The sequence below is a fragment of the Trichoplusia ni genome, chromosome 5 (genome assembly GCF_003590095.1).
Source record: "Trichoplusia ni isolate ovarian cell line Hi5 chromosome 5, tn1, whole genome shotgun sequence".
NCBI classification, from domain to species: Eukaryota; Metazoa; Arthropoda; class Insecta; order Lepidoptera; family Noctuidae; genus Trichoplusia; species Trichoplusia ni.
Genome location: NC_039482.1, coordinates 5,740,447 through 5,757,690, shown reverse-complemented (window position 1 = coordinate 5,757,690; position 17,244 = coordinate 5,740,447). Strand labels below are relative to the sequence as shown.

General features: G+C 33.6%; 2 protein-coding genes across 7 annotated transcripts in view; one reads left to right on the top strand and one right to left on the bottom strand.

Annotated features, from left to right (window-relative positions):
- The window catches only part of LOC113494197 (A disintegrin and metalloproteinase with thrombospondin motifs 16), a 130,527-nt gene that overhangs the window by 111,942 nt on the left and 1,341 nt on the right, over nucleotides 1-17,244 (top strand). For 2 of the 6 annotated variants that reach the window (XM_026872405.1, XM_026872406.1), the window contains exons 5-16: nucleotides 2,112-2,247; nucleotides 2,602-2,709; nucleotides 7,127-7,262; nucleotides 7,643-7,772; nucleotides 9,847-9,989; nucleotides 11,305-11,360; nucleotides 12,674-12,800; nucleotides 13,267-13,431; nucleotides 14,098-14,214; nucleotides 14,781-14,895; nucleotides 15,301-15,416; nucleotides 15,895-16,450. In XM_026872405.1, the coding sequence (XP_026728206.1) occupies nucleotides 2,112-2,247; nucleotides 2,602-2,709; nucleotides 7,127-7,262; nucleotides 7,643-7,772; nucleotides 9,847-9,989; nucleotides 11,305-11,360; nucleotides 12,674-12,800; nucleotides 13,267-13,431; nucleotides 14,098-14,214; nucleotides 14,781-14,895; nucleotides 15,301-15,416; nucleotides 15,895-16,435 (1,890 nt within the window). In that variant the 3' untranslated portion in view covers nucleotides 16,436-16,450. Of the gene's footprint in view, nucleotides 1-2,111; nucleotides 2,248-2,601; nucleotides 2,710-7,126; nucleotides 7,263-7,642; nucleotides 7,773-9,846; nucleotides 9,990-10,945; nucleotides 10,999-11,304; nucleotides 11,361-12,673; nucleotides 12,801-13,266; nucleotides 13,432-14,097; nucleotides 14,215-14,780; nucleotides 14,896-15,300; nucleotides 15,417-15,894; nucleotides 16,451-17,244 lie in introns of all 6 variants that reach the window. The other 4 variants (XM_026872411.1, XM_026872410.1, XM_026872407.1 and 1 more) reach the window with 3 other exon arrangements.
- On the bottom strand, nucleotides 7,801-9,686 carry LOC113494200 (homologous-pairing protein 2 homolog). Its single transcript, XM_026872415.1, has 3 exons — nucleotides 8,704-9,686; nucleotides 8,323-8,581; nucleotides 7,801-8,169 (listed from the first exon to the last, which is right to left on the bottom strand). Exons 1-3 carry the CDS (start codon nucleotides 8,924-8,926, stop codon nucleotides 8,034-8,036), a joined length of 618 nt encoding a protein of 205 aa, XP_026728216.1. The 5' UTR covers nucleotides 8,927-9,686; the 3' UTR covers nucleotides 7,801-8,033.

The window sequence follows — 17,244 nt, the reverse complement described above, 5'->3', positions numbered from 1 at the left end:
ATGTCTTAGAGATCAAAAATATAACAAAATCATAAAACAACTTAATCTTAAAACACAAAAGATCGAAATCATCAAGACGGCGGCTAATTTATTAATTTAAGGGCCTTAACACAATTGCCAAGCGATGCGTGTCAAGAATGAATATAAATTGTTATCAATCATAACGAACTGTTGTAATTTTGGCGCCATTAGCATGATTATAACGTCATGCAGTGTTTTATTGTTTAATTCGGTAAATGGCAGAGTTCATGCATTTTTATTATCTAATTAGGTGATTAACAACTACGTAGTTTTTAAAAAACTTGCATTTTTTTATCAATTTGAAATTAGTCAATCTTCTTGATTTGAAATACCCCTATTTTTTATCATATTTAAATAATTAATTGCAATTATATTATACTTATCTAAGTAACAAAAACAAAAATAGAGCCTATATGTTGCATTTTATCTGCAAATTTTGCTGAGGTGAGGCAACTCTTAATCTTTTGGCGGGATTTAGGCAAAACGTCACCCTTACAACAGGATGTGTCAAATTTGGATTTTGGACACGTACCAATGTCGATCCATTGCCGGCCATAAACTAGACTCGACTAGAGACGTGACCACTGAATATTCATAGACAAACGTAAGTTACTAGAGGCGCGGTTGTAAAACATGTCTACATCACTAGATTTAAAACATGTAAATTATTTTATTGAAAGAGGAAGTAGTTTTACACGTGTGTATTGTATTTGAATACCAATAAGTACTTACTAAGTTACTTAGTTTAAAGGATGTTTGCCGATACTGTATTTGCTTACGAACCAAATAAAACTATGGAAGGATATTTCAGGTGCGCAAAACGTTCATTTACTATGGTAAAGTAGGTAATGCATATATATAAGTTAAATCAAAAGATCTCCTTTTTGCGATAAGAACTACGAATGTCGTTATCGTACTCAAGTTTTCTATACTTCTCTTTAGTTATCTGCTTAAAAGAATGTTTTAGCTAATTATTGAAAAATGGGAAAACGTTTGAAACACTATAGATCATAAGAAAGATAGTAGTACCTACCTATGATTATTATTAACAAAGTTGCAAAGAACATAAAATGACTATAGTGCAGGTCTAAGTCCCCTTACAAAGCAATATTCTACATTGTTGATAAGTACATTATCATTTCAACTCTAAAAACTAGACCTAATATAACCATTTTAGTTATAAAATATTATAATTTCTCACACCAGTCAATCGTTAGTGCAAAGTAAAACGTTACATCTGGGCTCTGGCAACTGTGAGACCATAGACACAATGGCGTTACAAATAAGACTAAGGTCGATTGCTAAACAGCCAACACAACGTAGGTGTGAATATCTGTGAATGAATCTATAGCCTTCATGGTTTAAACTTTGGGGATAGCTGTGAATAGTCTATTGATATTTGTGTATCAAAAATTCTATAGTTTTATGAGTTAATTTGTTCGATGATTGGTTATAAAATGGGAAATAAAAATAAAATAGGTCTAGAATCGAATTTCGTTTTTAATTTAATTATTTGAGACAGCGTTTATGCTTCAATATCAAACGGAGTAATTTAATTGACGTTTCTTAAACTTTTAGCGTCTAGAATTAAGTTTAATGGATAGTCTGACTAATCTGACCTACATTCCTCGTAATGTAATGCCGGTAGTTTAAAAACATGGTATAAAAGCACACAAATTCGTAGTTAGGGAGATTATTCAGTTATCAAATGATTAGTTACTGCCTTATGTAAGTAGGGACTTCTACAAATACATTATTTATATAGAGACAAATGAGTGTGGTAACTACTACTTTAGTATTTAGGTACAAAAAATTCCGTTAAATTGAATCATTTTCGTGATTATTATTATGCACTACCCTCTGACATAACTCATCAATTTATGCCACACAATTACACAATACATCAAAAACATTCATAGCTAATTAAAATCTATTTTTTGAGATATGAGCCTTCAAATGAATCGTTCCTTAAAATCTCTCATATACCTTCTAAAGAAATGCCTCTACCTTTCAAAGCTTCTACTGTTAAATTATTAATTTCTCTATTCATTCAAAATTCAACTATTAAATTATATTTCTCGATATAACAGGAGGGTTCAATTGGGCATGACCTGGTGATCCGCCCGATCCCGGACTCGATGACGGCGGCCGCGCAGGACGACGAGATGTTCATGGACCCCTCCAGCATGGCCGACATGGTCTCTATCGATACTGGACTGCCTCTACGTGAGTACAACACTAATTATAGTGTTAGGTTTAAAATCGATCGATTTGACGATACAGTTTGAAATGAATGTTAAGTTTTGTTAGGTTATTGCATTAATTTCTGCACTTTTATAATTTACTTAACTAAAAAGTATTTATTAAGATATTGGTGAAAAAACAAACACGGAATAAAATGAATTGACTACGTATTGACTTCTTAATATGTTTTTTTTTACTCAATGATGCTCTTATGTACCTATATGTATGCAAACACAACCTATTCACTATCCAATCGACTTAAATATTCAATTCTTGTTCTAATTATTCGAGCCACATAACATTCCAAATATAATCATGAGTAAAAATTGATTTCAGTAAAAAGAAAAAAAGAAGACCAGGAGAGATTGAAGCGCGCTCTAAATGGCGCCCAACACGTCATCATCAAGAGAGATCCCGCGCAAATGGATCACGAAAGTGACTACGGTAAGATATTTATTTAAATTTATCATTTTTGGTATTTCAAGTATTTCAATTCAAACCCTTTTTCACCTAAGGATAATTGTAATTTAAACAAAATGTTATTCTCGGATATTTTCTTTATGTAAAAGGGCTATAAATTAAAACAAATGAATAAATCACGAAACGTAATGATGTACGTAGTGCTTATTAAATAACTTTTAGTGCACGAACGTATGTAAACAAGATGTTTATTTCTCATCAAACTACATATTATTTAGCCATTAAATCATACTGACAACAATAAATCAACGAACAGTAGCATTACAAATATTTCCCTATTATTATTTATCTGTGCACATACTCAACAGTCCACGTGCATCAACATAGAGATGTCACGTGCATAGCGCATCATCGATTACTCGATTACAGATAGAATATAATCGATATGCTAATATTACCGGTTTTCGAATGCCACCACGTATCTTCACTGAATGATTTAAAGATCGTGCGGTATTTTGATTAGATTAAAGTAAATATTATTAGAAAATTGTTTTAATTTGCTTTTAAGCCATGTGACGAAGTTGGTTTACACACGTTGTTTTCTTTGGTACCTAGACTTGACTGTGTCATGTTTTATTAGTCACTCTGCGGTTAGGCCCACCCTGAAGTTAAGAGCTTAATGGGTTGTGTATTATTTTTATTATTTCTGCCAACATTAATATACTTTAAGAGACAGGGTCGTCTATCAAATTTAGTATAGTCAAACTTCTAATTGCTGGCAAACAAACCTTCACTGTCCACTAAAACAAATTGGCAAATAATAATTATATAACATTACATTGTAACCACATTTCGTAACATTGTGGAATTTCGATATCTTGTTTGACCAAATTGTAGGGTATGCAGTCCGATTACAATTATTATTTCTTTAGTCGATTATGTCAAAGGCCGTATACTATTTTTGACACTGACATACATAAAAAAAAGTTATGTACAGCGCTTTAGTTCTATGGAATTCTAATTAACTAATTTTGTATTTGTAGATTATTTTATTTTTCTCATAATTATTAATTGCTTAATTTTGAGTTAGCAAAAAAATGTAGGAAACATCTATTCTCGTACAAAAGAAAACCTGTTTAATTAAACAATTCCTCATTATAAAACTGCTATTGTATGGTTAATTTTGTATCAATAGATGTTTTCTTCCGTCTTATTAATTTTATCACTTTACAATCGCGGTGACAAATAAATTATAATAATGCGTCTCTGATTGCGATGAGCAAAACATCTTCGTCATTTGAAATTAAAATAATACATTCGTCACAACGGATAGAGGTAAAGATTAATATTAATTTTAAAATATGACGTCATTTTGTTTAAAAGCCTCAGCGCAGGTCACGCCCTTTTTATGAGTCTTACAATTAAGTTTCTTTAATAGTTGGCCTGAACGGAAAATACCTGAATGTCAAAAAAGGTACTGAAAATAAAGTTCATCGCTTGTTATACATTCGAACATGATAATAATTATAATATTGTTTGGCTGTTGACTACCAATATTAAAATTCACTATCATACAAATTAATCATTTACTAATTTTAACATCATCATGCATATTCTAAACCATTTTATAGTTTATACATTCACACTTTTTGTAAAGCAGGTGTATAAATTATTAAAAAATATTGATTAGATGATACAGTTATACTTATTAACATATAAATACCTTTTCGACGTTATCGCAAAACTTGTGAAGATTATCATATTTATATCATTTATACTTACGTTTTAATTTGTGATCACAAGTGACATCTCTAAAATCTTGAAAATCGACTAAAACTAGTTATCTTGTTGACATGTCGTGGCTCTATGTCTTGGGTTAGAGCGCTTTTCGATATTTAAAGTTAAAAAATAAGTCTGTAGTAGTAAAATTGTAATGGTTGGTTTTTTATTTATTTTGTTCATTTGTCTTCGGAAAAATAAATACAAACATGCTCATAATATGTAGATTCAAAATATGCATTTTCAAATAATTATTTTCTACACTTATCTATGTTGGTAGATATCGGATTTAATGCCCGTATGATAAAATACGATGCATTAAGTTTATGGTCTAATAAAATAATATTGAAGTACTTACTATTGTCCATGTTTTAAGTCGTAAAACTTACTTAATTTTCCTACATTAATTAATACCATCATGATATTTTATAACATCTTTGTTATTGTCGTAGTCATTTTTGATTTTACGTCACTTTTGCGTGAAAAAAATAAAAACAAATATACATCAACAGAATGTAAAGTTATACAATTAATTCTGTGCTATATGCATGCTAGAATATTGTCTAATACTCTAGAAATATTATGTTTAATTGACATGACGATAATTAATACAATACAAGAGTTATAGAAAAGCACCCTATATTACTGCATTAATACACGAAAAATGCGGTGTATCTTAACTTATCTTGATGTGTAAAATCTATTCGCGTTAAGCTATAGGTCCATACTTATTGAATTCACATGTTAGACACGTGACTAAATATTCGTAGACATATCGTCAACAACAAACCATTTGTTTTAAGTTTAGCTTTGTTTACTTAAATTGATCTTCTGTGTTAATATCACATTAAAAACCTGAAAGATACTTGCAGGTGATTCGGTTAATTTGCAGCGAACAATTAGTTATTTCCCTACTCCATGAAGGTATTTGAATTCGTTTTTCACGCGAAGAATTTGCTCGCATTCCTCGTGATCACTCATTAAAAATGTAGTTTACTAGACTAATACACTATTTAATACATGTAATTTATAACGAACTGAATAGCAATAACCTCATTAATTTAACACGCAAATATTAATATCGAATTAATGGTTCTTAATCTCACAACAAAAGCAAATATTAATTACAATATAATTTGCATTGTAAAAACAAATTGTTGAAAGAAACATTTACATAGCTTTACATTTATTTAAAAATCGTTTATATAATGTCATGTTTTCTATATTTTAGCGACAATTCACGTTTTTTCAACAAGAGCATTCGTTATTCCGTCTCGCGGGGTCATAAGGTCAGACTATGACGTCATCTATTTATTTTATATTCACGTTAGAAAAAAGCTTAATAATAATTCTGTGGTTCATGAATAATCCACTATTTGGGAAAACCGAAACGGCAGCCTATATAAGTATTATTGCTGGGCAAAGGCCTCACAGGTGCAGGTTTTGACTCGTTCTTGACCACAAGCTGTCTAATAATATCGATAAACTTGAAATCGAGTCAGGATTAGAGTTGTCTTAACTCGAATAACTAATTAATTATACGGGTTTAGGTCGAACGCTTTTATTTTTACCATAATGGCAGTAAAATTGGCTGTCGTCGAAATTATGAAGATAAACTAAGAGATTTAAAATTATTTAAATAGAAGTTATTAGTGATTTAAAATAAACATTTTTAACTGACTATAATGATTATGGGTATAACAGCCGTGTCATGTAACCTTTCTTAACCTACACGACATAATATTTGACATTTGCAATTTACTCCCCTCACCATCTTCTAGTCTTATGGCACCTGTAAAATTCATCATTAAAAAATACCGAATTCTGTGGCCTGACCTAAGAAAGCGAAGCTAGTTATTAAAGGGTACTTAATGAGAGCAATAAATTAATATATGGGCTCAAAACAAAAATTCGATTTGACTGATGTGTTTCCACAATATTACCTATGTCCCGATGGAAAATAAAAGTATTAAGTAACAGCGGTAAAACAGTTTATTAATACCAATAGGGTAAAGAACATATTTACCAAAATACAAGAATATTAATTGGGTAAATAAACTTGTTCGTCTACGTTGACGCCACGACACTAAATGATAAACCAATCTCTATTCAAATGATTCTGATTTGCATTTTAAATTTTATCTTATTTCTTAAAATAAAAAGCACTCAAATAATTTGATTTGAGATACATAACTTTAGTTTAATCAATATTTACTAATAAACAAGTGGTTTGTAAAAGTACCGTGAAGGGAACTATTATGTTTTAAATTTTCCTTAATGTTGCCAGCAATAGGGAAACCCATTAGTTACTCACATTTATTGTTAAGAATAACTGATTTGTTTGTTACGCCAATGTTTTTAAAAGGAAATAAACGACTTGATAGCACTTATGTGGTTTGAAATTTTAGAGATTAAAACTTATCTATACCTACCTACCTACCTACACGTCTTATCAGGGGAGACTCGCAGCCTTAATTTACCCTCACGCAAAAAAAGAGGTGTTATGAGTTTGACTCATCTGTATGTGGCATAGCAGCTCCCGAAGGTTCAGTTTGTTTTATATTAAAGTTTAACTATGTGCGTGTGTTCTCAGTCATGTTTGATTATGATCGGTCGATAGAGTTTGATAGCAAATTAAAAAATATATTTATCTCGCTTGCAGCATTCATGGAGCCAGATCACCTCGGCAAGCGGTTCAGGAGGAAACGCTCGACGGAGGCGCACTCCAGGAGGAAGCGAGAGGCGCCCTACGTTATCTACCCAGAGATATTGGTTATCGTTGACTACGATGGATACAGGTAACCTTGGAAAATAAATGTCATTTTCATTATTATTTGCAAGAAGCAACCCCGAAAGTTGAGGTTATAATTTTCCCGCCTAAAGTATAGTAATAATAATGATGTAATCGGCCATTTTTACAATTATTGAGAGAATAACTTAATCTTTCCACTGTAGGGTTATGGCGTCCTGCACTCTGTAGTGAAGCGACGGAAATGCTAGATAAAAAGCGCACCATATAGAGAAGAAAACTATGCTTTAATATGCTTTTTTACTTTAGCAGTATATTAGCCAACGAAAGCCGATCCTACTTTCATTGGTTGCCCTGTCTAATATTCATGACGGCATTAGAAACTAAACCTTATGCGTATAACGATAAAATTGTTATTGTATTTTCCAGACTGCACGGAGGCGACAACGTTCAGATCAAGCGTTACTTCGTGTCGTTTTGGAACGGCGTGGACCTCCGGTACAAACTTCTCAAGGGTCCCAGAATACGGATATCCATTGCCGGTATCATTATTTCTAGGGTAAGTTCAAATCAACTTTACAGCTCATACAATAAGGTTTAAATTCGCATGAAATTGTTAACTATTTAAAAAAATAAGTTAATATTGACTAGATACCTACATACCATGACTAACTTATGAAGGATGAAATGAGAATAAAACCAAATTAAGTAGATATTATTATTCACTTATTAGTTCATTCAAAGCAACATCATGTCATTTAATATTGCAGAAACAGCTACATACAATAATCAAATTTATTAAAACATATATGGTTTTTAGTTATGTATTTGTCATTAGCTTAAAGTTAACCATTTCATCAGTTTCAACACAGAGTTCTTCTAGTAAAGTTTTCTTAGACTTTGGGTAACCTTCCAAAACTGCATCTATCATATCATTGCAGATTCTTTTGCGTTTTCTAAAAAAATAAAATATAAGTAGGTATTCACACTTGATTACATTTTTGACAAAAATTGACAACAATTTTAATCCATGAATTGGTTCGGGCAGAACTTAAATTAGTTACTTCAATAAATTCTTGTAAACAAACATTAATAAAAAAAAATATTACCTAAATTCTCTTAGTATTTTAGCATGTCCATTCAGAATTTCTTTTTTCTCTTCTACACTTACAACCTCTGTGGAGTTTCTTAGTGTATCCAACTTTTTAACTAGACACTCAGTTCTTTTTTTAATTTCTTCTATTTTTGATTTTGCTGTCTCAGTTGTTGGTGTAGAAGTTAAAGTTTTGAGTTTTATTTCCACCTCCTTCAAAGTATTTGTTTTGTCAGCCAAGTCTTTATTAAGACTTTTAAGCTTGCTGTCGTAGTCTAAGGGAAAAATAATAATTTATGCCAAACAATTCTATTGATAAAATGAACTCACAATTGCATAGCCAAATTAAATAAAGTTTTAACACAAAATCCTATAAATCTTCCAAATATTATTGTACCTTCTACATCACCTTCGTCTGCTACACTATCTACTTGTATAGCAGCATAAACTTTTTGTTTTCCGTACAGTTTACACTTAATTTTACCAGCTTCACTCAAAGCGTCCAAAGTTTTTTGAACTACAGTCTTAGTATATGCTCCACGCAAATTCACTGTTACGTCCGCGCATGAGTATGGACGATTTGAGTCTACTAAATATTTTAAAACTGCTTCACTAGCCATTTTTCCAAAATGCCGCGCTTATTTTGCAAATTTACATTTGACATTACTTTTTTTTCTGTAACCGTAGTGCAGCGCACATTAAATATTTTTAGTTTAGTCGATAAAATTTTATGGCGAAATTTTAAGCTTTGTGGTATTGCCTAATGATGAAATAAAGTAATAAAATAAAGAAATAACAAAGGTTACCTTTCCTTTAAAAATATTTTTGGGACGGAATATGCAAATTTAATCTTTTTCGGTAAAAATATTTGTAAAGTTTTAGGGTCAAGACAAGAACAAGACTTTTTAGAGTCTAATATTAGTTTTGAGCTCAATTATAACAAATCGAATTTGAACCTGATATTATTTAATAGCAGTATCAACAAATACTTAATAAATCTTAAAGAGAAAAGTACAACATATAAGTATCGGAACGATAAAACCTGAACTGGCCTTTAGCGACTCACATTGAATCAATTTGTATAAATTAAAAACACCTGCAATATTAATGAGATGAATGGTGGATACTTAATTGTAATGGTATAAAATCATGTGAATTTATAATATATCTAACAAAAACAAAAACACAATAAACGGGTCTGATTCGGATGCGGCAAAATGATAAAAAACTGATCATTCAAGGTTAGGAAAGTTACTTAACGACAAGATTTTGACCTTAAAACCTTTAACCACATTGAGTCACAGTGTCTTTTAAATATGCAAAGCTGCCTGGCCATTAGGTATTATTACAAATCTTAATGGGCATTGTGGAATAGGTTATTTTGCCTATTTATGTTTCCAAAATACCGAATAACTACAAATACGTTAGCTGCTCAGTAAATAATAACTTCGGTCTGGGCTTGGTTTTACTTTAGAATGTTGAAAGTTAATTGCGTTATCCCTACCCACCTATTTACTGAGGCACTGCTGACGTTTTCCAGGGTCGGGATGCTACTCCATACCTAGAAAGGAATCGTGTGGGACGCGACGCTATAGACTCGGCAGCTGCGCTCACTGACATGGGCAAGTATCTGTTCAGAGAGCGACGCCTGCCAGTCTACGACATCGCCGTAGCCATCACCAAGTGAGTTTACCACTAAACTTATATTGTAACAATTTTTAACGATTTACTTGTGTGAGTCAACATTTTACAAATAAAAAAATATGTCCATACAGTTTTGAGCAACAATATCAAGCAATGATTCAAAGAGATATTTTATTGGATAAAAATTTTGAAAAGAAAGTAGTATCAGATGGTTTGTTATGTAGGCAATTTCAAATATGAATTTATAGCTACATAGTTTATTTTGTAAGAAACCACAATTGAAAGTCTGTTTCAAAACTTTTTGATTACAATATGTTAGAATTAGATAGTTATTCAAATTTTATTACCCTCAAACACACGACTGCGATTTTATGCAAAGCAGATATTACTCAAGAAACACTGCGTTGAAATTATAGAGATTTAATATTTTTAGTGTTGAGATGACGATAAAAGTTACATTTTAAATGCGCAACTGTCCGTGAACTTGATATTTTAAACGCCTTTCAATGTCTTATTTAATTGGGCAACATTTTGTTCCATAAGTTTAGCAATATTGAGCAAGGAGACAACGGTTATTGTCATCGCATAAAGAAGGCAGAGTTTCATGCTTGAGAGCCATGTCGTATAAAAATACATCTATTCTGAAATTATTATCAATACACATAGACCTCACAAACCAGATCAATGGCAAATAACGATTTGCCATTGATCTGCGAAAAAATATTCTTAAAATATGAGACACAATATTCTGTTTGAGTCCCACATAAGAGGTTGTTTTTTTTTACAATTTCACACATTAAAACATTTTTTTCGATAATGCAACCCTTACAGGAGGATAACAGGTAAGGAGGTGAGTATACTGTTTCTAGATTTAATTTAGCGCCATTATTCCAAGTTTCTGTAAAGTAGGTACTACGGTTTTGATATACTTTTAAGACATTGAGGTGAAGGTCAAGAACATGTTATGAAGACGCCAAAACTAATTTGACCAACAGGTATGACATGTGCCGACGACGCAAGGGTGGTCGCTGTACAAAAGGCACCGCTGGTAAATTAAATTTTAAACCAAACGTTCATTTAGGATGGTGTTGTCAAGGAGCGGCATTAACAGGCTTAAGAGTGAAACAATAATGCTTCATTATTATTATATATGAGGTAAAGGATTTGGTAATGGCGCTGAATATTAAAATACACGATTTAGTCGCTTGCACAAGACGACTTCATGAGAAACTTTTTGTTTCGTTTCTTACATGAAATGCAAACAAAAACAATACGAGTCGTCGTAGGTTTATGTAGACCACAGGAACATTTTTGTAGCATCTTATTGAGTTTTGTCCTTTCCATGCAATTTCAGACTAGACATGTGCAGAAGACAATTTCCCAACGATGCGTGCAATAGAGGGACAGCAGGTAGGCGTGTTACAGAAATCTTACATTTTCCAAAAGCACGCCTTTTTCATCAAAGTCCCTCACCTTTGTTCACGAATATACACTATGGAACCATAATCCACTCAAAAATACCTTTACCCAAATCCGTGATGTCATATTCGCACCTTGTGAATAATATTCTGTCTTTTCTGCAATATTTTCTTCTAGATACATTGTAAATCTTTGTGAATGCATCATTTTAGATATTTAGATGAAGTTGTAAATATATTTTCTTATTCTTCTTCTATTGTAGTAGTTTGCTCATAAAGTTAATTACTAATTAGGTTATCTACCTACCTCTTCTTGATATTATGTAGATAAAATATTTAAGCGTATATTTTCATTTCTATTTATTATTTTCTAGATACTATCTGACTTCATCGTCATTAAAATGACTGAACAGTACGTAATATAAGAATGTTATAATTTAGGCATGATCTTGCTTTCTCTTAAAATAATAGCATGTACGTATTTCAGCAGCATATGTAGGTGTTACTTTCAAGTTTCAGCAAAGAATTCTGTAAAACGACGAGTAATTATTACATGAGTTGAAAATATATCAATTTAATCGATAAAATACTATTTAGTATTACTAATCGTGATCGTCAGTTTATCGACTAAATGAAGATGTTTATGGTACGTCACTATGCTACGTCAAGAATTTTAATAGCGGGAATATTTAATTTTATGTGGGTGATTGGCAAACGTGCTTTTTTATTTTATTTACATTTAAACTATGTTAATATTAGCTTTTATCTGTATATATTTATTCAAATTTATCGCATGATGTTAACACTAAAACTATAAATGGTTGAGGTTATTATATTATTTTGTTTGCAAGTTATATGTGTACAATGCAATGCATGTTTATCCTTCTAAAACCACTTCACTGTGATTATTTTAAGTATATTTAAGTAGTGACTCTATCACGCATCAGTCATCGTCAACTGTAAGTACTTTGCCTTTGCTTGCATTGCAAGTGCCTATTCCAACTACTTATAAATCTTTATTCTTTATGCAAATTCCTGAGTCCTAATCACACACTCATTTTACGAATGGATTTCATCTTTTACTTTTTAAATTTATTATCTTCTTAAGAAATAAAGATTTAAGAGAATTTTTGAGACTCAATATTTATATTTTTTATTCTGTACTTAGCAGAACTAAAACTAAATGTGATTATTATGCTATTGTTATCAAAATATTAGTTATATTGTTGAAATTTTCCTCCATATTGTATATTTTTCAAATTTAACCTCAAAATGTGTACCATCTGACACAATATTACAACGTAGGGTTTGCGTACGTCGGCGGCGCGTGCGTCGTGAACAAGCGACTGGAGAAGGTCAACTCTGTCGCTATCATTGAGGACACTGGCGGCTTCTCTGGCATCATCGTAGCTGCTCATGAAGTCGGACATCTGTAAGACCTTATATTGATTTTATAGACCTAAATAATTAAAAATATGTTGGAAATATTCACGTTACAGGGCCTGAAATGAGCCAAGACTTTTGATAATCTTAATTATTTATGCAGGCAGATAAACTGCTTAAATATTTGGTTTTCCATTATAATAAAGTAGGTACTCTGGTACCCATATACTTATACCTACCTACATTATTCAAATACTTTCTACAAACCGTTTATGAATTATCGACGTCGTGCACAGAAGACTAAGTCATGACGCAGACACGCTACTTTTAAAGATATGCCTCCTCAATCGAGGTATCATGAGTCATAACTGTAGCTATTATGTCTATATTTCTCGGCATTAGTCAGTATTCAGAGCAAATCAGTGCAACTCATTTTAGTGCAAATTAATAAATTTAAAGAAAGGCGAATTTTTGCCCAGTTTTGGGACATCATCTATATTGAATTTCTGTGTCAGGCTGGGCGCGGTCCACGACGGCAGCCCCCCGCCCTCGTACCTGGGCGGGCCGGGCGCCGAGAAGTGTCGCTGGGAGGACGGGTACATCATGTCAGATCTGCGACACACCGAGAAGGGATTCCGCTGGTCCGCCTGCAGTGTGCAGAGCTTCCATCACTTCTTGAAGTAAGTCGTCACTTGATCAGCTGGATTTGTTTGAGGTTGTCAATTCAAGATTAATTAAGAGTATTTTATTTTTCACGTGGATTCGTGGAGGATTTTAAGAATGGTATGAACTCTACCAATTTGAGTTACTAACGACTGCCAAAATATTTGTCTTTCATCAAGTGGGTTGACGTCATTCTTGGGTGGTTTCTATAAAAGAAAAGCCTTTGAAAGACAAGAAAAACTACCACCGCCAAAGTAATATAATTGTTGTTGTAGAAGCGAGACAATAAACTACGTGACGTAGAGATCCTAACTCCTCACCTCGCACCCTACGCGACGTAGAGATATCACACATACTAACTCCTCACCCACACAGTATAAAATCAACCTTTACCTTCCGATTACCTAAGGTTCAATTTCGCTTGAAGTTGTTTGTCAACTCATCAGAACTCGTTTATTTTCTCACTTCTTTTACAAACACTTTCTTGTTTGTATGTTTGTTCGTGTGTCGTTTCGGTTGGACTTTTGTGACTCAATTTTGAGACACTTCCCGATTAGCTAGCAGGCTGAAATTTTTGCAATTTACAACAAAAAAAAAGCCATTTAAAACGTGGGTCTCTTGATCCTCCAGATCTTTGAAATCTATTTCCTACATAAGCTACATCATTACTATTTGTTGTCCAGCGGCGACACGGCCACGTGCCTGTACAACTCCCCGCACGAGGACGACTCGCTCCCGCGCGTGCTGCCGGGCCGCCTGCTCACGCTGGACGCGCAGTGCAGGAAGGACAGGGGCACCAGGTTACTACCACTTTCATATACCGTATACCGTCAGGAAAGAAATCTAGCCTTTTCCCAACTATGATGGGGTCGGCTTCAACTCTAACCGGATTCAGTTAAGTACCAGTGTTTTACAAGGAGCGACTGTCATCTGACCTCCTCAACCTAGTTACATAGGCAACACGATGATACCCCTTGGTTAGATTGGTTGTCAGACTTTGCTTCTAACTACCTGTAACGACTGTCAGAAATGCAGGAATAACAGCCGGGGCCCACAAAATCAAAATCAAAATCCATTTATTCAAAATAGGCTACAACGTAGCACTTAATGAATGTCAAAATATACAGACAGCTCCCCGTATCGCCCACCCTTCAACGCTTCCTAAGTGCTCTAGCTCTAGCGCACAATTTAACGTGCCTTCCGAAACACGGACTAACTCGTTACTACAAAGATGGTAACCCATCTATGGACCAACCGCGTCAAGCATAGCTTAACCTGTGATCGATTCACTTATGCGGTTATAGCTTAACCACGAGCTCCTGAGATGACTTTTTTTGACGTTATTTATCTGCCTTTTCAATTCCAGCGCATGTTTCAAAGATGAGCGTGTGTGCGCTCAGCTGTTCTGTTTCGACGCGGCGAGCGGCTACTGCGTGGCCTACAGGCCCGCCGCCGAGGGCTCGCCTTGTGGCGATGGACAGGTATACATCACAACAATATAGCTACTAACTACTCAATAATTTATCGTAAAACTGCATTTGGAGACTATTCTAATTATTATATGTTAACTTAGTTGGGTAATTAAAACTAAGCACAATAGTTTACCTACTCGATATTTCATGTTTTAGCTGATCGCTCATACAAAATTATTATACCAGATATTGAAATAATGCAAATTATATATTTTGACAAAAAAATAATATTTTTCTGCAAACTATCTACTTTCAAGTGCTGAAACCATTGAGCTTTACAACATTACTGTTTGTGACGTCTCCATCATCAATCATCCTTTCAATTGATCTTAACCAGAAAAATATGGAGCCGTCATTTTAAGCCCAACGTTACTTCTACATACCTTCATTAACTTAATAATTAACAAATTCCAGTACTGCATAAACGGGCGGTGTATAACCGAGCACGAGAACATAATCCCGGACTACTCGCAGCACACGCCCAGCTACGTGCGACCAGACACCAGCCCGTTCTTCGGAAATGTCACCAGGTCTGTATTACAACGAGGAAGGATACTTAATATCCCAATGGGAATATTGTGAGTGGGATATTTAGTGTTGGGGTTAGGACAGTGGAATATTCTGTAATTCAGATGTGATATTAAGCATAGCGACGCTATTTGTAAGTTTATTTTTGTAATGTGATTTTTTTAATTGTATTCTGTCAAAGTAGAAGTAGATTTTGATTAATTCTGATCTAGATGTAATTAGTTTTATGTAAAACTTAGAATTCCAGACACCATTTGTGAGTCTAATTTCTTTGGTGTACGGCTTTCTAAGTATTAAGTACAGTAACTTAGTTTAACAAACCGTAGTTGTATGAATAACTTATTTAGCAACTACACAAAAGCACAAATGAACTCAATAAAATCACAACACTGGCAAAAACAATGAGATCCCATATCTCATGGTAGCCAGTGTGTGTACATACAGGGGCACACATAACTAATACTATATTTGTTCACGTAGTAACGATGGAACGACACAGCCGTACGTACCTAGCACACCGGCGCCAACGCAAACACCAAAATACTACAAAATGACAACAGATCACACAACTACAACAACAACAACTACAACTATAAAAACAACCGAGAAACCATTCTTCCAGTTCACTACAAGAAAGCCATTCCACTTCTTCACTGCCAAGACGACGGCACAATCTCCGACTACCGTCACTCAGCCACCAACTAACAAATACTCGATAACGTCAACGAAAAGTCCTTACGACTTCAAAGACTTCACAACGAAGCCGACAGTCACGGAGAAACGCGGCTTCTATAAAAAGGAGGACTTTGACGGCTTCTTTAGACGATCGACTACGAAAAGTCCGTATCAAGACAAGAACATTAAGCCGGTGTTTAAGATAGGAACTTACTATTCGCAAGCGAAGTCTAGTGATAACTCGATAAGGCCTGACGCTAATTCTCAGCAAGTGCAGATTGAGCCGGCGAGGTTAGTGTTTTCCTATGGCAGGAATCTAACGACCGGCGAAATAGTACAACATTAGGTTGCCAATTTATTGGTAAGGATGGCTAAAGATCATTCCTTCAGCTCTATACACTTCACGTCTCGAACCTTGTCATGTGAATGGAATTTCATATTTTTATTGAACTACGCTTATCTTCTACTGCAGTTACCTATTTGATTAAAGTTTGGCGTTATTTGAAATACAAAAATAAATAAATAAGAATATTGAAATAAAACTTAACTACCGGAGTGACTCTAGAAGACTACATTGAGCTATAAGCTTCTTAATTAAAAAACAGTTTTATTTCAATCAACAACTGATGCCAAAATTCACACATTCCATCTATACTTGAACCTAGACCAGTGCTTACTATAAACTTTTAAAGTAGGTCTGTTGGTATTGTGGAAGCAAGACGCCACTATAATCAGTATAGTTTTCTGTCTTGCTCTCTCTATGACAATAGCCTCTTCATAAGTTCATAGTACAAGCAATGATCTGAGATCCCATCGCGGTGTTCTGCACATAAACTTCTACATACATGATATGACTGTTTTCACGACTACCCTACTTCAACATTACATACAACCAGACTACATGTACATACTTCTGTTTGTGCCATTATGTTTAATATTACCTATTTACTTCTTACTATCCATTATTAAAAACAACTTTGAATTGTTGGAATTGTCCTTGGTTTCTGAAAATCCTTGGTCACACAAACTAATCAATTATTTGTGTGACTTTAAGTCTTTTGATAAACTTATCATAGTTGTAATTTTATTTCAGTCTAATTTGTCAGTTTTTAAGAAACCAGGGGTTAAAAACCTATAGAATGTTATAAAATAAGC